A 23,131-nucleotide genomic window follows, 5' to 3' on the forward strand; every position below is an offset into this window, starting at 1 on the left:
TTGTTGTTGGCTCTGTTGTTGTTGTTGACACTGTTGTTGTTGTTGACTCTGTTGTTGACACTGTTGTTGTTGTTGTTGACTCTGTTGTTGTTGACTCTGTTGTTGTTGGCTCTGTTGTTGTTGTTGACACTGTTGTTGTTGTTGACTCTGTTGTTGACACTGTTGTTGTTGTTGTTGACTCTGTTGTTGTTGACCCTGTTGTTGTTGGCTCTGTTGTTGTTGTTGACACTGTTGTTGTTGTTGACTCTGTTGTTGACACTGTTGTTGTTGTTGTTGACTCTGTTGTTGACACTGTTGTTGTTGTTGACTCTGTTGTTGACACTGTTGTTGTTGTTGTTGACTCTGTTGTTGACACTGTTGTTGTTGTTGTTGACTCTGTTGTTGACACTGTTGTTGTTGTTGTTGACTCTGTTGTTGTTGACTCTGTTGTTGTTGATGTTGACTCTGTTGTTGTTGACCCTGATGTTGTTGTTGACTCTGTTGTTGTTGTTGTTGACTCTGTTGTTGTTGACCCTGATGTTTTTGTTGACTCTGTTGTTGTTTTTGTTGACTCTGTTGTTGTTGTTGTTGTTGACCCTGATGTTGTTGTTGACACTGTTGTTGTTGACTCTGTTATTGTTGTTGTTGACTCTGTTGTTGTTGTTGTTGGCTCTGTTGTTGTTGTTTGTTTGTAAACAGGAAGTGGTGCAGACTCAGGTGATTGAAGCCAAAGTCTTCCACTCTCCGTATGGAACAGGCGTTGCCATAGTAACAGGCTCCTCACGCTTCACCTTGGCGACCAACATCGACGACCTGAAGCTCCGCAGGCTCCCTGAAGTCCCAGGTAACGTCCACCTGTCTGTCTGTCTCTCCACCTGTCTGTCTGTCTGCCCACCTGTCTGTCTGTCTCTCCACCTGTCTGTCTGTCTCTCCACCTGTCTGTCTGTCTCTCTCCACCTGTCTGTCTGTCTCTCCACCTGTCTGTCTCTCCACCTGTCTGTCTCTTTACCTGTCTCTCCACCTGTCTGTCTCTCCACCTGTCTGTCTCTCACCTGTCTGTCTCTCACCTGCCTGTCTCTCCACCTGTCTGTCTCTCCACCTGTCTGTCTCTTTACCTGTCTGTCCACCTGTCTGTCTCTCCACCTGTCTGTCTCTTTACCTGTCTCACCCGTCTGTCTGTCCTCAGGTCTCCAGGGGAAGCCGTCCTCCTGGGTGGTCCTCACTCAGGACAGACAGACTAAAGTCCTGCTGTCCAACGGTCCTGAGCTCTTCCTCCTGGACAGCACGTCCTGCACCGCTGTGGTGAGACACTCAGAGAGACAGACAGGTAAACAGACAGACAGGTAACTTACTAACCTCACTGTCTGTCCCCAGTGTCCTCCGGGTCTGGGTCCTCAGTCGGACAGCATTGTCCACATGTCCGTGTCCTTCAGCTATAAGTACCTGGCTCTGTTCACTGAGACGGGACACCTGTGGACAGGCCCCTCCCACCTCCAGGTGAGCTGCTGCTCCATCCAATCAGCTGCTTATCTCACCTGAGGGGCGGGGCCTGTGGGGATTGACAGGTGTGTCTGTGTCTGCAGGACAAACTGAGTGAAGTGGACACCAAGAAGACGACGCGCCCAAGACAGATGGTCTGGTACGTCTGTCCGTCTGTCCTCTCACCTGTCTCCCTGTCTGTCCTCTCACCTGTCTCACACTCTGTCCTCTCACCTGTCTCCCTGTCTGTCCTCTCACCTGTCTGTCCTCTCACCTGTCTCACTCTCTGTCCTCTCACCTGTCTCCCTGTCTGTCCCCTTCTGTCTGTCTGTCCTCTCACCTGTCTCACTCTCTATCCTCTCACCTGTCTCCCTGCCTGTCTCTCTGTCTGTCCTCTCACCTGTCTGTCCTCTCACCTGTCTCCCTGTCTGTCCTCTCACCTGTCTCACTCTCTGTCCTCTCACCTGTCTCCCTGTCTGTCCTCTCACCTGTCTTACTCTCTGTCCTCTCACCTGTCTCCCTGTCTGTCCCCTTCTGTCTGTCTGTCCTCTCACCTGTCTCCCTGTCTGTCCTCTCACCTGTCTGTCCTCTCACCTGTCTCCCTGTCTGTCCTCTCACCTGTCTCCCTGTCTGTCCTCTCACCTGTCTCCTGTCTGTCCTCTCACCTGTCTGTCCTCTCACCTGTCTCACTCTGTCCTCTCACCTGTCTCCCTGTCTGTCCTCTCACCTGTCTGTCCTCTCACCTGTCTGTCTCTCTCACCTGTCTCCCTGTCTGTCCTCTCACCTGTCTGTCCTCTCACCTGTCTGTCCTCTCACCTGTCTCCCTGTCTGTCCTCTCACCTGTCTGTCCTCTCACCTGTCTCCCTGTCTGTCCCCTTCTGTCTGTCTGTCCTCTCACCTGTCTCCCTGTCTGTCCTCTCACCTGTCTCCCTGTCTGTCCTCTCACCTGTCTGTCCTCTCACCTGTCTCACTCTCTGTCCTCTCACCTGTCTGTCCTCTCACCTGTCTGTCCTCTCACCTGTCTGTCCTCTCACCTGTCTCACTCTGTCCTCTCACCTGTCTGTCCTCTCACCTGTCTGTCCTCTCACCTGTCTGTCTCTCTCACCTGTCTCCCTGTCTGTCCTCTCACCTGTCTGTCCTCTCACCTGTCTCCCTGTCTGTCCTCTCACCTGTCTGTCCTCTCACCTGTCTGTCTCTCTCACCTGTCTGTCTCTCACCTGTCTGTCCTCTCACCTGTCTCTGTCTCCAGGTGTCGCAGACCCCAGAGTCAGCAGCCGTCTGTGGTGTTGATGTGGGACAGACTGCTGATGGTGACCGGAGTCACCGGAGACACCGTCCAGTATCCTTTAACCTGGACCTGGTTCTGGGTCTGGACCTGGACCTGGACCTGGTTCTGGACCTGGGTCTGGTCAGCTAGGGGGTCAGGGGTTAGAGGTCAGGGGGTCAGGGGTTAGGGGTCAGAGGTCAGGGGGTCAGGGGTTAGAGGTCAGGGGGTCAGGGGTTAGAGGTCAGGGGGTCAGGGGTTAGAGGTCAGGGGGTCAGGGGTTAGAGGTCAGAGGTCAGAGGTCAGGGGGTTAGGGGTTAGAGGTCAGGGGTCAGAGGTCAGGGGGTCAGGGGTTAGAGGTCAGGGGTCAGAGGTCAGGGGGTCAGGGGTTAGAGGTCAGAGGTCAGGGGGTCAGGGGTCAGCAAACTAAAACCCTCTCAGCTGTTTCAGAGTGAGGAGAAGGTGCTAGCGTCCTCTCCTCCTGAGAGGGACCTTTGACCCGGTTGGTCCCGGTTTGACCCTTGACCCCTGACCCCAGGTTCCCCGTAGAGGACCCGTGTGTTCTGGTGGGAGAACTGGACGGGGTTCGGATCCTCAGCTCCACCAATCAGGAGCTGCTCCAGGAGGTTCCTGTGGTGTGTCAGGACATCTTCAAGATCGCCTCCATGGCCCCGGGAGCCCTGCTGCTGGAGGCCCACAGGGAGTACCAGGTACCTGTCTGTCTGCACACCTGCCTGTCTGTCTGTCTGCACCTGTCTGTCTGTCTGCACCTGTCTGTCTGTCTGCACCTGTCTGTCTGCACCTGGAGCCCTGCTGCTGGAGGCCCACAGGGAGTACCAGGTACCTGTCTGTCTGCACACCCGTCTGTCTGTCTGCACCTGTCTGTCTGTCTGCACCTGTCTGTCTGTCTGCACCTGTCTGTCTGCACCTGGAGCCCTGCTGCTGGAGGCCCACAGGGAGTACCAGGTACCTGTCTGTCTGCACACCTGCCTGTCTGTCTGCACCTGTCTGTCTGCACCTGTCTGTCTGCACCTGGAGCCCTGCTGCTGGAGGCCCACAGGGAGTACCAGGTACCTGTCTGTCTGCACACCTGCCTGTCTGTCTGCACACCTGTCTGTCTGCACCTGGAGCCCTGCTGCTGGAGGCCCACAGGGAGTACCAGGTACCTGTCTGTCTGCACACCTGCCTGTCTGTCTGCACCTGTCTGTCTGTCTGCACACCTGTCTGTCTGCACCTGGAGCCCTGCTGCTGGAGGCCCACAGGGAGTACCAGGTACCTGTCTGTCTGCACACCTGTCTGTCTGTCTGCACCTGTCTGTTTGTCTGCTCCTGTCTGTCTGTCTGACACCTGTCTGTCTGAACACCTGTCTGTCTGTCTGACACCTGTCTGTCTGACACCTGTCTGTCTGTCTGACACCTGTCTGTCTGACACCTGTCTGTCTGACACCTGTCTGTCTGACACCTGTCTGTCTCTTGGGTTGTTCTCGTGTAGAAGTCGAGTCAGAAGGCGGATGAGTACCTGAGGGAGATCAAGGAGCAAAGCATGCTGGGAGAAGCCGTCCGACAGTGCGTGGAGGCGGCAGGACACGAATACGACACCAGCACCCAGAAGTCCCTGCTGAAGGTGAGACACTGTCTGTCCTGACGGCGTGTTCGATGTCCTTACGCCGTGTTCGATGTCCTGACGGCGTGTTCGATGTCCTGACGGCGTGTTCGATGTCCTGACGGCGTGTTCGATGTCCTGACGCCGTGTTCGATGTCCTGAGGGCGTGTCTCGTTCTGACGGCGTGTCTCGTCCTGACGGCGTGTCTCGTCCTGAAGGCGTGTCTCGTTGTCCTGACGCCGTGTCTCGTCCTGACGGCGTGTCTCGTCCTGATGGCGTGTCTCGTTGTCCTGACGCCGTGTCTCGTTGTCCTGACGCCGTGTCTCGTTGTCCTGACGCCGTGTCTCGTCCTGATGGCGTGTCTCGTCCTGATGGCGTGTCTCGTCCTGATGGCGTGTCTCGTCCTGATGGCGTGTCTCGTCCTGACGGCGTGTCACGTCCTGACGGCGTGTCTCGTCCTGACGCCGTGTCTCGTCCTGACGCCGTGTCTCGTCCTGACGGCGTGTCTCGTCCTGACGCCGTGTCACGTCCTGACGCCGTGTCTCGTTGTCCTGACGGCGTGTCTCGTCCTGACGGCGTGTCTCGTCCTGATGGCGTGTCTCGTCCTGACGGCGTGTCTCGTCCTGACGGCGTGTCACGTCCTGACGCCGTGTCTCGTTGTCCTGACGCCGTGTCTCGTCCTGACGGCGGGTCTCGTTGTCCTGACGGCGTGTCTCGTCCTGACGGCGTGTCTTGTCCTGACGGCGTGTCTCGTTGTCCTGACGGCGTGTCTCGTCCTGACGGCATGTCTCGTCCTGACGGCGTGTCTCGTCCTGACGGCGTGTCTCGTCCTGACGGCGTGTCTCGTTGTCCTGACGGCGTGTCTCGTCCTGACGGCGTGTCTCGTTGTCCTGACGGCGTGTCTCGTCCTGACGGCGTGTCTCGTCCTGACGGCGTGTCTCGTCCTTACGGCGTGTCTCGTCCTGACGGCGTGTCTCGTTGTCCTGACGGCGTGTCTCGTCCTGACGGCGTGTCTCGTCCTGATGGCGTGTCTCGTTGTCCTGACGGCGTGTCTCGTCCTGATGGCGTGTCTCGTCCTGACGGCGTGTCTCGTCCTGACGGCGTGTCTCGTCCTGACGCCGTGTCTCGTCCTGACGGCGTGTCTCGTCCTGACGGCGTGTCTCGTCCTGATGGCGTGTCTCGTCCTCCAGGCGGCGTCCTTTGGGAAGTGTTTCCTGACAGACTTCAGTCCGGATCCGTTCGTGTCGACCTGCAGAGAACTGCGAGTGCTGAACGCCGTCAGAGATGGCGGCGTGGGACTGCCGCTCACACACACTCAGTATCCTCACACCCAGGTGCATCATGGGACACGTTTGTGATGTTTGACTCTGTTGCCATGGTGATAAACTCCTTAACCTCTGACCTCAGATTCAAACAGATGACTCTGCAAGTGCTGATCGACAGGTGAGTCCACCTGTCTGTCTCTCTCTCTGTACCTGTCTCTCTCACCTGTCTCTCTCTGTACCTGTCTCTCTCACCTGTCTCTCTCTGTACCTGTCTGTCTCTCACCTGTCTCTCTCTGTACCTGTCTGTCTCTCACCTGTCTCTCTCTGTACCTGTCTCTCTCACCTGTCTCTCTCACCTGTCTCTCTCACCTGTCTCTCTCTGTACCTCTCTCTCTCACCTGTCTCTCTCACCTGTCTCTCTCTGTACCTGTCTGTCTCTCACCTGTCTGTCTCTGTACCTGTCTCTCACCTGTCTGTCTCTCTATACCTGTCTCTCTCACCTGTCTGTCTCTCTGTACCTGTCTGTCTCACCTGTCTGTCTCTCACCTGTCTCTCTCTGTACCTGTCTCTCTCACCTGTCTGTCTCTCTCACCTGTCTGTCTCTCTCACCTGTCTGTCTCTCTCACCTGTCTGTCTCTCACCTGTCTCTCTCTGTACCTGTCTCTCTCTCTGTACCTGTCTCTCTCTCTGTACCTGTCTCTCTCTCACCTGTCTCTCTCTGTACCTGTCTCTCTCTGTACCTGTCTCTCTCTGTACCTGTCTCTCTCTCACCTGTCTCTCTCTGTACCTGTCTCTCACCTGTCTCTCTCTGTACCTGTCTCTCTCTGTACCTGTCTCTCTCTGTACCTGTCTGTCTCTCTGTACCTGTCTCTCCTGTACCTGTCTCTCTCTGTACCTGTCTCTCTCTCTGTACCTGTCTGTCTCTCTCACCTGTCTCTCTCTCTGTACCTGTCTCTCTCTCTGTACCTTTCTGTCTCTCTCACCTGTCTCTCTCTGTACCTGTCTCTCTCTGTACCTGTCTGTCTCTCTGTACCTGTCTGTCTCTCTCTGTACCTTTCTCTCTCTGTACCTGTCTCTCTCTCTGTACCTGTCTCTCTCTGTACCTGTCTGTCTCTCTGTGTCTGTCTCTCTCTGTACCTGTCTCTCTCTGTACCTGTCTGTCTCTCTGTACCTGTCTCTCTCTCTGTACCTGTCTGTCTCTGTACCTGTCTCTCTCTGTACCTGTCTGTCTCACACCTGTCTCTCTCTGTACCTGTCTGTCTCTGTACCTGTCTCTCTCTCTGTACCTGTCTGTCTCTCAGGTTGGTGTATCGACAGTTTTACCCGTTGGCGATAGAAATCTGTCGTTACCTGAAGATTCCAGATTATCAGGGAGTCAGCCGCGTCCTCAAACACTGGGCCTCCTGCAAGGTAACCTGTCTCACTGCCCACCTGTCTCACTGTCCACCTGTCTCACTGCCCTCCTGTCCACCTGTCTCACTGTCCACCTGTCTCACTGCCCACCTGTCTCACTGCCCACCTGTCTCACTGCCCAACTGTCTCACTGTCCACCTGTCTCACTGTCCACCTGTCTCACTGCCCACCTGTCTCACTGTCCACCTGTCTCACTGTCCACCTGTCTCACTGCCCACCTGTCTCACTGCCCACCTGTCTCACTGTCCACCTGTCTCACTGCCCACCTGTCTCACTGTCCACCTGTCTCACTGCCCACCTGTCTCACTGCCCACCTGTCTCACTGTCCACCTGTCTCACTGTCCACCTGTCTCGCCTGTGTGGTTGTGGGCGTGTCCAGGTGCAGCAGAAGGACCTATCAGACGAGGCCATAGCTCGGGCCGTGTGTGTGAAGGTCGGAGACTCACCGGGAGTTTCTTACTCGCACATCGCCGCTAAAGCGTACGAGTGTGGACGCACGGAGCTCGCCATCAAGGTAACGCCCCTGAGACCTGATCCAGGATCAGAGGCTGGAGCTGCTGCCCCTGAGACCTGATCCAGGATCAGAGGCTGGAGCTGCTGCTCCTGAGACCTGATCCAGGATCAGAGGCTGGAGCTGCTGCCCCTGAGACCTGATCCAGGACCAGAGGCTGGAGCTGCTGCCCCTGAGACCTGATCCAGGATCAGAGGCTGGAGCTGCTGCCCCTGAGACCTGATCCAGGATCAGAGGCTGGAGCTGCTGCCCCTGAGACCTGATCCAGGATCAGAGGCTGGAGCTGCTGCCCCTGAGACCTGATCCAGGATCAGAGGCTGGAGCTGCTGCCCCTGAGACCTGATCCAGGACCAGAGGCTGGAGCTGCTGCCCCTGAGACCTGATCCAGGACCAGAGGCTGGAGCTGCTGCCCCTGAGACCTGATCCAGGACCAGAGTGTGATGATGTCACGTGTCTATCCTCACACATGTGATAATCTTGTGTGTTCAGCTCCTGGACTTTGAGGCTCGCTCCGGGGAGCAGGTTCCTCTGCTGCTGAAGATGAAGAGGAGTCAGCTGGCGCTCAGCAAAGCCGTGGAGAGCGGGGACACCGACCTGGGTGAGTGGCCCCGCCCCCAACTGCTGTTTCCTGTGATGTCACAGTGATGTAAGTGTGCTTCCTGTGATGTCACAGTGATGATGTCACAGTGATGTAAGTGTGCTTCCTGTGATGTCACAGTGATGATGTCACAGTGATGATGTCACAGTGATGTAAGTGTGCTTCCTGTGATGATGTCACAGTGATGATGTCACAGTGATGATGTCACAGTGATGATGTCACAGTGATGTAACTGTGCTTCCTGTGATGTCACAGTGGTGATGTCACAGTGGTGATGTCACAGTGATGATGTCACAGTGATGTAACTGTGCTTCCTGTGATGTCACAGTGATGATGTCACAGTGATGTAAGTGTGCTTCCTGTGATGTCACAGTGATGATGTCACAGTGATGTAACTGTGCTTCCTGTGATGTCACAGTGATGATGTCACAGTGATGTAAGTGTACTTCCTGTGATGTCACAGTGATGTAAGTGTGCTTCCTGTGATGTTACAGTGATGATGTCACAGTGATGATGTCACAGTGATGTTAGGGTGCTTCCTGTGATGTCACAGTGATGTAAGTGTGCTTCCTGTGATGTTACAGTGATGATGTCACAGTGAGGATGTCACAGTGATGTCAGTGTGCTTCCTGTGATGTCACAGTGATGTAAGTGTGCTTCCTGTGATGTCACAGTGATGATGTCACAGTGATGTAAGTGTGCTTCCTGTGATGTTACAGTGATGATGTCACAGTGATGTAAGTGTGCTTCCTGTGATGTCACAGTGATGATGTCACAGTGATGTAAGTGTGCTTCCTGTGATGTCACAGTGATGATGTCACAGTGATGTAAGTGTGCTTCCTGTGATGTTACAGTGATGATGTCACAGTGATGTAAGTGTGCTTCCTGTGATGATGTCACAGTGATGTAATTGTGCTTCCTGTGATGATGTCACAGTGATGATGTCACAGTGATGTAATTGTGCTTCCTGTGATGTCACAGTGATGATGTCACAGTGATGTAATTGTGCTTCCTGTGATGATGTCACAGTGATGATGTCACAGTGATGTAAGTGTGCTTCCTGTGATGATGTCACAGTGATGTAATTGTACTTCCTGTGATGATGTCACAGTGATGTAAGTGTGCTTCCTGTGATGTCACAGTGATGTAAGTGTGCTTCCTGTGATGATGTCACAGTGATGTAAGTGTGCTTCCTGTGATGATGTCACAGTGATGTAAGTGTGCTTCCTGTGATGATGTCACAGTGATGTAATTGTACTTCCTGTGATGATGTCACAGTGATGTAAGTGTGCTTCCTGTGATGATGTCACAGTGATGTAATTGTACTTCCTGTGATGATGTCACAGTGATGTAAGTGTGCTTCCTGTGATGATGTCACAGTGATGTAATTGTACTTCCTGTGATGATGTCACAGTGATGTAATTGTACTTCCTGTGATGATGTCACAGTGTACACGGTGGTCACGTACCTGAAGAACGAGATGAACAGAGGAGATTTCTTCATGACTCTGAGGAACCAGCCGGCGGCGCTGAGCCTCTACAGACAGGTGCCGTACTGTGCTTTATCATTATGGATGTTGTTGTTGTTGTTGTTGTTTATTAAGCTGCAGTTTGTTTGTTTGTTTGTTGTCAGTTCTGTAAACTGCAGGAACAGGAAACTCTGAAGGATCTTTATAATCAGGACGACGATCACCAGGAACTCGCCAACTACTACGTCAGCGCCAGCTACAGAGAGAAGGTAGCACCTGTCTGTCTGCACCTGTCTGTCTGCACCTGTCTGTCTGCACCTGTCTGTCTGTCTGCACCTGTCTGTCTGCACCTGTCTGTCTGCACCTGTCTGTCTGCACCTGTCTGTCTGCTCCTGTCTGTCTGCACCTGTCTGTCTGCACCTGTCTGTCTGCACCTGTCTGTCTGTCTGCACCTGTCTGTCTGCACCTGTCTGTCTGCTCCTGTCTGTCTGCTCCTGTCTGTCTGTCTGCACCTGTCTGTCTGCACCTGTCTGTCTGCACCTGTCTGTCTGCACCTGTCTGTCTGCACCTGTCTGTCTGTCTGCACCTGTCTGTGTGCACCTGTCTGTCTGCACCTGTCTGTCTGCTGCTGTCTGTCTGCTCCTGTCTGTCTGCTCCTGTCTGTCTGCTCCTGTCTGTCTGTCTGCACCTGTCTGTCTGCTCCTGTCTGTGTGCACCTGTCTGTCTGCACCTGTCTGTCTGCACCTGTCTGTCTGCACCTGTCTGTCTGCACCTGTCTGTCTGCCTGCACCTGTCTGTCTGCACCTGTCTGTCTGCACCTGTCTGTCTGCCTGCACCTGTCTGTCTCTTACCTGTCTGTCTGCACCTGTCTGTCTGCACATGTCTGTCTGCACCTGTCTGTCTGCTGCTGTCTGTCAGTCTGCTCCTGTCTGCCTGCACCTGTCTGCCTGCGCCTGTCTGTCTGCACCTGTCTGTCTGCACCTGTCTGTCTGCTCCTGTCTGTCTGTCTGCACCTGTCTGTCTGCACCTGTCTGTCTCTTACCTGTCTGTCTGCACCTGTCTGTCTGCACCTGTCTGTCTGCACCTGTCTGTCTGCACCTGTCTGTCTGCTGCTGTCTGTCTGTCTGCTCCTGTCTGCCTGCACCTGTCTGTCTGCACCTGTCTGTCTGCACCTGTCTGCCTGCACCTGCCTGTCTGTCTGCACCTGTCTGCCTGCACCTGCCTGTCTGTCTGCACCTGTCTGCCTGCACCTGTCTGTCTGTCTGCACCTGTCTGTCTGCACCTGTCTGCCTGCACCTGTCTGTCTGTCTGCTCCTGTCTGTCTGCACCTGTCTGTCTGCCCCTGTCTGTCTGCACCTGTCTGTCTGCACCTGTCTGTCTGCTCCTGTCTGTCTGCACCTGTCTGTCTGCACCTGTCTGTCTGCTCCTGTCTGTCTGCACCTGTCTGTCTGCACCTGTCTGTCTGCACCTGTCTGTCTGCACCTGTCTGTCTGCTCCTGTCTGCCTCTCACCTGTCTGTCTCTCACCAGTCTGCCTCTCACCTGTCTCTCACCTGTCTGCCTCTCACCTGTCTGCCTCTCACCTGTCTGCCTCTCTGCAGAGGTTAGACAGCCGCCTGTCTCTCCTTCAGAGCGCTGTAGACGAATACAACCGAGCCAAGAACGAGTTTTCAGCAAAGGTTCACATTTTAATTTATTGTCACAAATATGTTTAAATATTTATTAATCTTTGATATTTAATCTATTTATATCTTTATAAACATTTTAAATATATATTTAAAATGTTTATAAACACTGAACTTTCACTCACTCACTTTCGTCTTCAGGCCACAGAGGACGAGATGCGTCTCCTTCGTTTCCAACGCAAACTGGACGACGAGAAAGGGGCGGGGCTTCTGGGCCTCTCTCTACAGGTAAAGGGGCGGGGCTTCTGGGCCTCTCTCTACAGGTAAAGGGGCGGGGCTTCTGGGCCTCTCTCTACAGGTAAAGGGGCGGGGCTTCTGGGCCTCTCTCTACAGGTAAAGGGGCGGGGCTTCTGGGCCTCTCTCTACAGGTAAAGGGGCGGGGCTTCTGGGCCTCTCTCTACAGGTAAAGGGGCGGGGCTTCTGGGCCTCTCTCTACGGGTAAAGGGGCGGGGCTTCTGGGCCTCTCTCTACAGGTAAAGGGGCGGGGCTTCTGGGCCTCTCTCTACAGGTAAAGGGGCGGGGCTTCTGGGCCTCTCTCTACAGGTAAAGGGGCGGGGCTTCTGGGCCTCTCTCTACAGGTAAAGGGGCGGGGCTTCTGGGCCTCTGGACAGGTGTGTGGACAGGTGTCTCTTTAACCCTGTTGTGATGTCACTTCCTGTCCAGGCGACCATGGAGGCTCTTCTCGCTCTCGGACTTCACAAACAAACGGAACAACTTTACCGAGACTTCAAAGTCCCCGACAAGAGGTGTCTCACCTGTCTGTCTCACCTGTGTGTCTCACCTGTGTGTCTCACCTGTGTGTGTGTCTCACCTGTGTGTGTGTCTCACCTGTCTGTCTCACCTGTGTGTCTCACCTGTCTGTCTCACCTGTGTGTGTGTCTCACCTGTGTGTCTCACCTGTCTGTCTCACCTGTGTGTGTGTCTCACCTGTCTGTCTCACCTGTGTGTCTCACCTGTCTGTCTCACCTGTGTGTGTGTCTCACCTGTGTGTCTCACCTGTCTGTCTCACCTGTGTGTGTGTCTCACCTGTGTGTCTCACCTGTCTGTCTCACCTGTGTGTGTGTCTCACCTGTGTGTCTCACCTGTGTGTCTCACCTGTCTGTCTCACCTGTCTGTCTCACCTGTGTGTCTCACCTGTCTGTCTCACCTGTGTGTCTCACCTGTCTGTCTCACCTGTGTCTCACCTGTGTGTGTGTCTCACCTGTCTGTCTCACCTGTCTGTCTCACCTGTCTGTCTCACCTGTGTGTCTCATCTGTGTGTCTCATCTGTGTGTCTGTCTCACCTGTGTGTCTCACCTGTGTGTCTCACCTGTGTGTCTCATCTGTGTGTCTGTCTCACCTGTCTGTCTGTCTCACCTGTGTGTCTCACCTGTCTGTCTGTCTCACCTGTCTGTCTGTCTCACCTGTGTGTCTCACCTGTCTGTCTGTCTCACCTGTGTCTCACCTGTCTGTGTCTCACCTGTCTGTCAGTCTCACCTGTGTGTCTCACCTGTCTGTCTGTCTCACCTGTCTGTCTGTCTCACCTGTCTGTGTCTCACCTGTCTGTCAGTCTCACCTGTGTGTCTCACCTGTCTGTCTGTCTCACCTGTGTGTCTCACCTGTCTGTCTGTCTCACCTGTCTGTCTGTCTCACCTGTGTGTCTCACCTGTCTGTCTGTCTCACCTGTGTCTCACCTGTCTGTGTCTCACCTGTCTGTCTGTCTCACCTGTCTGTCTCACCTGTCTGTCTCACCTGTCTGTCTGTCTCATCTGTCTGTCTCACCTGTCTGTCTCACCTGTCTGTCTCACCTGTCTGTCTCACCTGTCTGTCTCACCTGTCTGTCTGTCTCATCTGTCTGTCTCACCTGTCTGTCTCACCTGTCTGTCTGTCTCACCTGTCTGTCTCACCTGTCTCACCTGTCTGTCTCACCTGTCTCACCTGTCTGTCTCACCTGTCTCACCTGTCTGTCTCAGGTTCTGGTGGTTGAAGCTCTCGTCTCTGGCGGAGAAAGACGAGTGGGAGGAGTTAGAGAAGTTCTCAAAGACAAAGAAGTCTCCCATTGGTTACCTGGTGAGTGAAGCCCCGCCCCTCGCTGTCTCTCAATTAAGACATTTCCATTTCCCATGATGCTTTGCTCCTTTAAAGACATTTCCCATGATGCTCTGCTCCTTTAAAGACATTTCCCATGATGCACTGCTCCTTTAAAGACATTTCCCATGATGCTCTGCTCCTTTAAAGACATTTCCCATGATGCTTTGCTCCTTTAAAGACATTTCCCATGATGCTTTGCTCCTGCAGGCGTTCGTTGAGGTGTGCGTGAAGAGAAACAACAGGTACGAGGCGAGGAAGTACGTTTCCAGGGTAACGCCGGAGCAGAAGGTCAAAGCTCACCTGGCTGTCAGGTAAGGCCGTGACATCACTGTGACATCACTGTGACGTCACTGTGACATCATCAGACTCTTCTTCTCTCCTCACAGCGACCTCGAGGGCGCCGCGGACGCCGCCATCGAGCGTAAGAGTGACGCAGAGATGGGGGCGGTGCTCGCCCGATGCTCCGCCTCCGACAGACTTTTGATGGACAGGTTGACCCGGGCCAGAGCCTCCGCTGCTAAAAAGTGATCCTCGCTCTCAGTTTCCATAGCAACCAGAGGCGTTTCTTCTTCACGTGCTTTAACGTCCGCTCATGATGTCATGATGTTTCTTCTTCTGTGCTTCTGCCTGAACTTCCTGTTGCTGCTTCACAATAAAAGCCTCCCACCAGAACTGGCCCGTCGTTTTATTGTGAAAATTACAAAAAGACATTTCCCATGATGCTCTGCTCCTTTAAAGACATTTCCCATGATGCTCTGCTCCTTTAAAGACATTTCCCATGATGCTTTGCTCCTTTAAAGACATTTCCCATGATGCTCTGCTCCTTTAAAGACATTTCCCATGATGCTCTGCTTCTTTGAAGACATTTCCCATGATGCTCTGCTTCTTTGAAGACATTTCCCATGATGCTTTGCTCCTTTAAAGACATTTCCCATGATGCTCTGCTCCTTTAAAGACATTTCCCATGATGCTCTGCTCCTTTAAAGACATTTCCCATGATGCTCTGCTCCTTTAAAGACATTTCCCATGATGCTCTGCTCCTTTAAAGACATTTCCCATGATGCTCTGCTCCTTTAAAGACATTTCCCATGATGCTCTGCTTCTTTGAAGACATTTCCCATGTTGCTTTGCTCCTTTAAAGACATTTCCCATGGTGCTTTGCTTCTTTGAAGACATTTCCCATGATGCTCTGCTCCTTTAAAGACATTTCCCATGATGCTCTGCTCCTTTAAAGACATTTCCCATGGTGCTCTGCTTCTTTGAAGACATTTCCCATGTTGCTTTGCTCCTTTAAAGACATTTCCCATGATGCTTTGCTTCTTTGAAGACATTTCCCATGATGCTTTGCTTCTTTGAAGACATTTCCCATGTTGCTTTGCTCCTTTAAAGACATTTCCCATGATGCTTTGCTCTTTGAAGACATTTCCCATGACACGCACGCGCGCAAACACATTCCCCATGATGCTTTGCTCCTTTAAAGACATTTCCCATGATGCTTTGCTCTTTTAAAGACATTTCCCATGATGCTTTGCTCTTTTAAAGACATTTCCCATGATGCTTTGCTCCTTTAAAGACATTTCCCGTGATGCTTTGCTCCTTTAAAGACATTTCCCGTGATGCTCTGCTGCTTTAAAGACATTTCCCATGATGCTTTGCTCTTTTAAAGACATTTCCCATGATGCTCTGCTCCTTTAAAGACATTTCCCATGATGCTTTGCTGCTTTAAAGACATTTCCCATGATGCTCTGCTCCTTTAAAGACATTTCCCATGATGCTTTGCTGCTTTAAAGACATTTCCCATGATGCTCTGCTCCTTTAAAGACATTTCCCATGATGCTTTGCTGCTTTAAAGACATTTCCCATGTTGCTTTGCTTCTTTAAAGACATTTCCCATGATGCTCTGCTCTTTTAAAGACATTTCCCATGGTGCTCTGCTTCTTTGAAGACATTTCCCATGTTGCTTTGCTCCTTTAAAGACATTTCCCATGATGCTTTGCTTCTTTGAAGACATTTCCCATGATGCTTTGCTTCTTTGAAGACATTTCCCATGTTGCTTTGCTCCTTTAAAGACATTTCCCATGATGCTTTGCTCTTTGAAGACATTTCCCATGACACGCACGCGCGCAAACACATTCCCCATGATGCTTTGCTCCTTTAAAGACATTTCCCATGATGCTTTGCTCTTTTAAAGACATTTCCCATGATGCTTTGCTCTTTTAAAGACATTTCCCATGATGCTTTGCTCCTTTAAAGACATTTCCCGTGATGCTTTGCTCCTTTAAAGACATTTCCCGTGATGCTCTGCTGCTTTAAAGACATTTCCCATGATGCTTTGCTTCTTTGAAGACATTTCCCATGATGCTTTGCTTCTTTGAAGACATTTCCCATGATGCTTTGCTTCTTTAAAGACATTTCCCATGATGCTTTGCTCTTTTAAAGACATTTCCCATGATGCTTTGCTCCTTTAAAGACATTTCCCATGATGCTTTGCTCTTTTAAAGACATTTCCCATGATGCTTTGCTCTTTTAAAGACATTTCCCATGATGCTCTGCTCCTTTAAAGACATTTCCCATGATGCTTTGCTGCTTTAAAGACATTTCCCATGATGCTCTGCTCCTTTAAAGACATTTCCCATGATGCTTTGCTCCTTTAAAGACATTTCCCATGATGCTCTGCTCCTTTAAAGACATTTCCCATGATGCTTTGCTTCTTTGAAGACATTTCCCATGATGCTCTGCTCCTTTAAAGACATTTCCCATGATGCTCTGCTCCTTTGAAGACATTTCCCATGATGCTCTGCTCCTTTAAAGACATTTCCCATGATGCTCTGCTTCTTTGAAGACATTTCCCATGATGCTTTGCTTTTTTGAAGACATTTCCCATGATGCTTTGCTTCTTTGAAGACATTTCCCATGATGCTTTGCTTCTTTGAAGACATTTCCCATGATGCTTTGCTTCTTTAAAGACATTTCCCATGATGCTCTGCTCCTTTAAAGACATTTCCCATGATGCTCTGCTCCTTTAAAGACATTTCCCATGATGCTTTGCTCCTTTAAAGACATTTCCCATGATGCTCTGCTCCTTTAAAGACATTTCCCATGATGCTCTGCTCCTTTAAAGACATTTCCCATGATGCTTCGCTCCTTTGAAGACATTTCCCATGATGCACACGCACGCGCACACGCACGCGCACGTGCACGCGCGAAAACACATTTCCCATTATGCTTTGCTCCTTTAAAGACATTTCCCATGATGCTTTGCTCCTTTAAAGACATTTCCCACGATGCTTTGCTTCTTTAAAGACATTTCCCATGATACACACGCACGCGCACACGCACACGCACGTGCACGCGCGCAAACACATTTCCCATGATGCTTTGCTCCTTTAAAGACATTTCCCATGATACACACGCACGCGCACACGCACGCGCACAGACAAGTTTCCCATGATGCTTTGCTCCTTTAAAGACATTTCCCATGATACACACACGCACGCGCACACGCACGCGCACGTGCACGCGCGAAAATACATATCCCATGATGCTTTGCTCCTTTAAAGACATTTCCCATGATACACACGCACGCGCACACCCACGTGCACGCGCACAGACAAGTTTCCCATGATGCTTTGCTCCTTTAAAGACATTTCTCATGATACACACACGCACGCGCACACGCACGCGCACGTGCACGCGCGAAAACACATATCCCATGCTCCTTTAAAGACATTTCCCATGATGCTTTGCTCCTTTAAAGACATTTCCCATGATGCTTTGCTCCTTTAAAGACATTTCCCATGATGCTTTGCTCCTTTAAAGACATTTCCCATGATGCTTTGCTCTTTTAAAGACATTTCCCATGATGCTTTGCTCTTTTAAAGACATTTCCCATGATGCTTTGCTCCTTTAAAGACATTTCCCGTGATGCTTTGCTCCTTTAAAGACATTTCCCGTGATGCTTTGCTCCTTTAAAGACATTTCCCATGATGCTTTGCTCCTTTAAAGACATTTCCCATGATGCTTTGCTCTTTTAAAGACATTTCCCATGATGCTTTGCTCCTTTAAAGACATTTCCCATGATGCTTTGCTCCTTTGAAGACATTTCCCGTGATAAAAATGCACGCGCACGTGCACGCGCACACGCATGCCAAAACGCACGCGCACACAGACAAACACATTTCCCATGATGCTTTGCTTCTTTAAAGACATTTCCCATGATACACACACGCACGCGCACACGCACGCGCACACGCACGCGCGCAAACACATTTCCCTTGATGCTTTGCTCCTTTAAAGACATTTCCCATGATGCACACGCACGCGCACGTGCACGCGCGCACACACATTTCCCATGATGCTTTTCTTCTTTAAAGACATTTCCCATGATACACACACGCACGCGCACACGCACGCGCACGTGCACGCGCGAAAACACATTTCCTATTATGCTTTTCTTCTTTAAAGACATTTCCCATGATGCTTTGCTCCTTTAAAGACATTTCCCATGATGCTTTGCTCCTTTAAAGACATTTCCCATGATGCTCTGCTCCTTTAAAGACATTTCCCATGATGCTTTGCTCCTTTAAAGACATTTCCCGTGATGCTTTGCTCCTTAAAAGACATTTCCCATGATACACACGCACGCGCACACGCATGCGCACGTGCACGCGCGCAAACACATTTCCCATGATGCTTTGCTCCTTTAAAGACATTTCCCATGATACACACGCACGCGCACACGCACGCGCACAGACACGTTTCCCATGATGCTTTGCTCCTTTAAAGACATTTCCCATGATGCTTTGCTCCTTTAAAGACATTTCCCATGATGCTTTGCTGCTTTAAAGACATTTCCCATGATGCTTTGCTCCTTTAAAGACATTTCCCATGATGCTCTGCTTCTTTAAAGACATTTCCCATGATGCTTTGCTCCTTTAAAGACATTTCCCATGATACACACGCACGCGCACACGCACGTGCACGTGCACAGACAAGTTTTCCATGATGCTTTGCTCCTTTAAAGACATTTCCCATGATGCTTTGCTGCTTTAAAGACATTTCCCATTATAAACACGCACGCGCACACGCACGCGCACGCGCGCAAACACATTTCCCATGATGCTTTGCTCCTTTAAAGACATTTCCCATGATGCTCTGCTCCTTTAAAGACATTTCCCATGATGCTTTGCTCCTTTAAAGACATTTCCCATGATGCTTTGCGCTTTTAAAGACATTTCCCATGATGCTCTGCTCCTTTAAAGACATTTCCCATGATGCTTTGCTCCTTTGAAGACATTTCCCATGATAAACACGCACGCGCACACGCACACGCACGTGCACACACATGCGCACACGCACGCGCGCAAACACATTTCCCATGATGCTTTGCTCCTTTAAAGACATTTCCCATGATGCTTTGCTCCTTTAAAGACATTTCCCGTGATGCTTTGCTCCTTTAAAGACATTTCCCATGATACACACGCACGCGCACACGCACGCGCACGTGCACGCGCGCAAACACATTTCCCATGATGCTTTGCTCCTTTAAAGGCATTTCCCATGATACACACACGCACGCGCGCACGCACGCGCACGTGCACGCGCGAAAATACATATCCCATGATGCGTTGCTCCTTTAAAGACATTTCCCATGATACACACACGCACGCGCACACGCACGGGCACGTGCACGCGCTCAAACACATTTCCCATGATGCTTTGCTCCTTTAAAGACATTTCCCATGATACAAACGCACGCGCACGACCACGTGCACGCGCACAGACAAGTTTCCCATGATGCTTTGCTCCTTTAAAGACATTTCCCATGATGCTTTGCTCCTTTAAAGACATTTCCCATGATGCTTTGCTCCTTTAAAGACATTTCCCATGATGCTTTGCTCCTTTAAAGACATTTCCCATGATGCTTTGCTCCTTTAAAGACATTTCCCATGATGCTTTGCTCCTTTAAAGACATTTCCCGTGATGCTTTGCTCCTTTAAAGACATTTCCCATGATGCTTTGCTCCTTTAAAGACATTTCCCATGATGCTCTGCTCCTTTAAAGACATTTCCCATGATGCTTTGCTCCTTTAAAGACATTTCCCATGATGCTTTGCTCTTTTAAAGACATTTCCCATGATGCTTTGCTCTTTTAAAGACATTTCCCATGATGCTTTGCTCCTTTAAAGACATTTCCCATGATGCTTTGCTCCTTTAAAGACATTTCCCATGATGCTTTGCTCCTTTGAAGACATTTCCCATGATAAAAATGCACGCGCACGTGCACGCGCACACGCATGCCAAAACGCACGCGCACACAGACAAACACATTTCCCATGATGCTTTGCTTCTTTAAAGACATTTCCCATGATACACACGCGCACACGCACGCGCACACGCACGCGCACACGCACGCGCGCAAACACATTTCCCTTGATGCTTTGCTCCTTTAAAGACATTTCCCATGATGCACACGTACGCGCACGTGCACGCGCGCACACACATTTCCCATGATGCTTTTCTTCTTTAAAGACATTTCCCATGATACACACACGCACGCGCACACGCACGCGCACGTGCACGCGCGAAAACACATTTCCTATTATGCTTTTCTTCTTTAAAGACATTTCCCATGATGCTTTGCTCCTTTAAAGACATTTCCCATGATGCTTTGCTCCTTTAAAGACATTTCCCATGATGCTCTGCTCCTTTAAAGACATTTCCCATGATGCTTTGCTCCTTTAAAGACATTTCCCGTGATGCTTTGCTCCTTAAAAGACATTTCCCATGATACACACGCACGCGCACACGCACGCGCACGTGCACGCGCGCAAAAACATTTCCCATGATGCTTTGCTCCTTTAAAGACATTTCCCATGATACACACGCACGCGCACACGCACGCGCACAGACACGTTTCCCATGATGCTTTGCTCCTTTAAAGACATTTCCCATGATACACACACGCACGCGCACACGCGCGCGCACGTGCACGCGCGAAAATACATATCCCATGATGCTTTGCTCCTTTAAAGACATTTCCCATGATGCTCTGCTCCTTTAAAGACATTTCCCATGATGCTTTGCTCCTTTAAAGACATTTCCCGTGATGCTTTGCTCCTTAAAAGACATTTCCCATGATACACACGCACGCGCACACCCACGTGCACGCGCACAGACAAGTTTCCCATGATGCTTTGCTCCTTTAAAGACATTTCCCATGATGCTTTGCTCCTTTAAAGACATTTCCCATGATGCTTTGCTCCTTTAAAGACATTTCCCATGATGCTTTGCTTCTTTAAAGACATTTCCCATGATACACACACGTACACGCACGCGCACACGCACGCGCACACGCACGCGCGCAAACACATTTCCCATGATGCTTTGCTCCTTTAAAGACATTTCCCATGATGCACACGCACGCGCACGTGCACGCGCGCAAACACATTTCCCATGATGCTTTTCTTCTTTAAAGTCATTTCCCATGATACACACACGCGCACGCGCACGCGCACGCGCGAAAACACATTTCCCATGATGCTTTGCTCCTTTAAAGACATTTCCCATGATGCTTTGCTCCTTTAAAGACATTTCCCATGATAAACACGCACGCGCACACGCACGCGCACGCGCGAAAACACATTTCCCATGATGCTTTGCTCCTTTAAAGACATTTCCCATGATGCTTTGCTCCTTTAAAGACATTTCCCATGATACACACGCACGCGCACACGCACGCGCACGTGCACGCGCGAAAACACATATCCCATGCTCCTTTAAAGACATTTCCCATGATGCTTTGCTTCTTTAAAGACATTTCCCATGATACACACACGCACGCGCACGTGCACGCGCGCAAACACATTTCCCATGATGCTTTTCTTCTTTAAAGACATTTCCCATGATACACACACGCACGCGCACACGCACGCGCACGTGCACGCGCGAAAACACATTTCCCATTATGCTTTTCTTCTTTAAAGACATTTCCCATGATACACACACGTACACGCACGCGCACACGCACGCGCACACACACGCGCACACGCACGCGCGCAAACACATTTCCCATGATGCTTTGCTCCTTTAAAGACATTTCCCATGATGCACACGCACGCGCACGTGCACGCGCGCAAACACATTTCCCATGATGCTTTTCTTCTTTAAAGTCATTTCCCATGATACACACACGCACGCGCACACGCACGCGCACGTGCACGCGCGAAAACACATTCCCCATGATGCTTTGCTCCTTTAAAGACATTTCCCATGAGAAACACGCACGCGCACACGCACGCGCACACGCAAGTGCACACACACGCGCACGTGCACACACACGCGCACACGCACGCGCGCAAACACATTTCCCATGATGCTTTGCTCCTTTAAAGACATTTCCCATGATAAACACGCACGTTCCCACGCACGTGCACGCGCACAGACAAGTTTCCCATGATGCTTTGCTCCTTTAAAGACATTTCCCATGATGCTTTGCTTCTTTAAAGACATTTCCCATGATGCACGCGCACGTGCACGCGCGCAAACATTTCCCATGATGCTTTGCTCCTTTAAAGACATTTCCCATGATGCTTTGCTCCTTTAAAGACATTTCCCGTGATGCTTTGCTCCTTTAAAGACATTTCCCGTGATGCTTTGCTCCTTTAAAGACATTTCCCATGATGCTTTGCTCCTTTGAAGACATTTCCCATGATAAACATGCACGCGCACGTGCACGCGCACACGCATGCCAAAACGCACGCGCACACAGACAAACACATTTCCCATGATGCTTTGCTTCTTTAAAGACATTTCCCATGATACACACACGCACGCGCACACGCACGCGCACACGCACGCGCGCAAACACATTTCCCATGATGCTTTGCTCCTTTAAAGACATTTCCCATGATGCACACGCACGCGCGCAAACACATTTCCCATGATGCTTTTCTTCTTTAAAGACATTTCCCATGATACACACACGCACGCGCACACGCACGCGCACGTGCACGCGCGAAAACACATTTCCCATTATGCTTTTCTTCTTTAAAGACATTTCCCATGATGCTTTGCTCTTTTAAAGACATTTCCCATGATGCTTTGCGCTTTTAAAGACATTTCCCATGATGCTTTGCTCCTTTAAAGACATTTCCCATGATGCTTTGCTACTTTAAAGACATTTCCCATGATGCTTTGCTTCTTTAAAGACATTTCCCATGATGCTTTGCTCTTTTAAAGACATTTCCCATGACGCTCTGCTCCTTTAAAGACATTTCCCATAATGCTTTGCTGCTTTAAAGACATTTCCCATGATGCTTTGCTCCTTTGAAGACATTTCCCATGATGCACACGCACGCGCACACGCACGCGCACGTGCACGCGCGAAAACACATTTCCCATTATGCTTTGCTCCTTTAAAGACATTTCCCATGATGCTTTGCTCCTTTAAAGACATTTCCCATGATGCTCTGCTCCTTTAAAGACATTTCCCATGATGCTTTGTTCCTTTAAAGACATTTCCCATGATACACACGCACGCGCACACGCACGCGCACGTGCACGCGCGCAAACACATTTCCCATGATGCTTTGCTCCTTTAAAGACATTTCCCATGATACACACACGCACGCGCACACGCACGGGCACGTGCACGCGCGCAAACACATTTCCCATGATGCTTTGCTCCTTTAAAGACATTTCCCATGATGCTTTGCTCTTTTAAAGACATTTCCCATGATGCTTTGCTCCTTTAAAGACATTTCCCATGATGCTTTGCTCCTTTAAAGACATTTCCCAT

At 50.6% G+C, this 23,131-nt stretch overlaps 1 protein-coding gene across 1 annotated transcript in view; it reads left to right on the forward strand.

Moving 5' to 3' along the window:
• Window positions 1-13,994, forward strand: part of vps16 (VPS16 core subunit of CORVET and HOPS complexes) — a 16,680-nt gene extending 2,686 nt beyond the window's left edge. Inside the window, exons 5-24 of the mRNA XM_083937835.1 lie at window positions 679-823; window positions 1,166-1,281; window positions 1,354-1,476; window positions 1,563-1,618; window positions 2,708-2,797; window positions 3,261-3,432; window positions 4,214-4,345; window positions 5,515-5,642; window positions 5,732-5,767; window positions 6,891-6,999; window positions 7,382-7,516; window positions 8,003-8,111; window positions 9,560-9,657; window positions 9,744-9,848; window positions 11,180-11,257; window positions 11,405-11,491; window positions 11,927-12,009; window positions 13,216-13,312; window positions 13,541-13,644; window positions 13,720-13,994. Of these exons, the coding sequence (XP_083793961.1) occupies window positions 679-823; window positions 1,166-1,281; window positions 1,354-1,476; window positions 1,563-1,618; window positions 2,708-2,797; window positions 3,261-3,432; window positions 4,214-4,345; window positions 5,515-5,642; window positions 5,732-5,767; window positions 6,891-6,999; window positions 7,382-7,516; window positions 8,003-8,111; window positions 9,560-9,657; window positions 9,744-9,848; window positions 11,180-11,257; window positions 11,405-11,491; window positions 11,927-12,009; window positions 13,216-13,312; window positions 13,541-13,644; window positions 13,720-13,861 (2,145 nt within the window). The 3' untranslated portion in view covers window positions 13,862-13,994. The remainder of the gene's footprint in view (window positions 1-678; window positions 824-1,165; window positions 1,282-1,353; window positions 1,477-1,562; window positions 1,619-2,707; window positions 2,798-3,260; window positions 3,433-4,213; window positions 4,346-5,514; window positions 5,643-5,731; window positions 5,768-6,890; window positions 7,000-7,381; window positions 7,517-8,002; window positions 8,112-9,559; window positions 9,658-9,743; window positions 9,849-11,179; window positions 11,258-11,404; window positions 11,492-11,926; window positions 12,010-13,215; window positions 13,313-13,540; window positions 13,645-13,719) is intronic.
• The last annotated feature ends 9,137 nt before the right edge of the window (window positions 13,995-23,131 follow it).

Source organism: Echiichthys vipera (assembly GCF_963691815.1).
Source record: "Echiichthys vipera genome assembly, chromosome: 23".
Classification (NCBI taxonomy): domain Eukaryota; kingdom Metazoa; phylum Chordata; class Actinopteri; order Perciformes; family Trachinidae; genus Echiichthys; species Echiichthys vipera.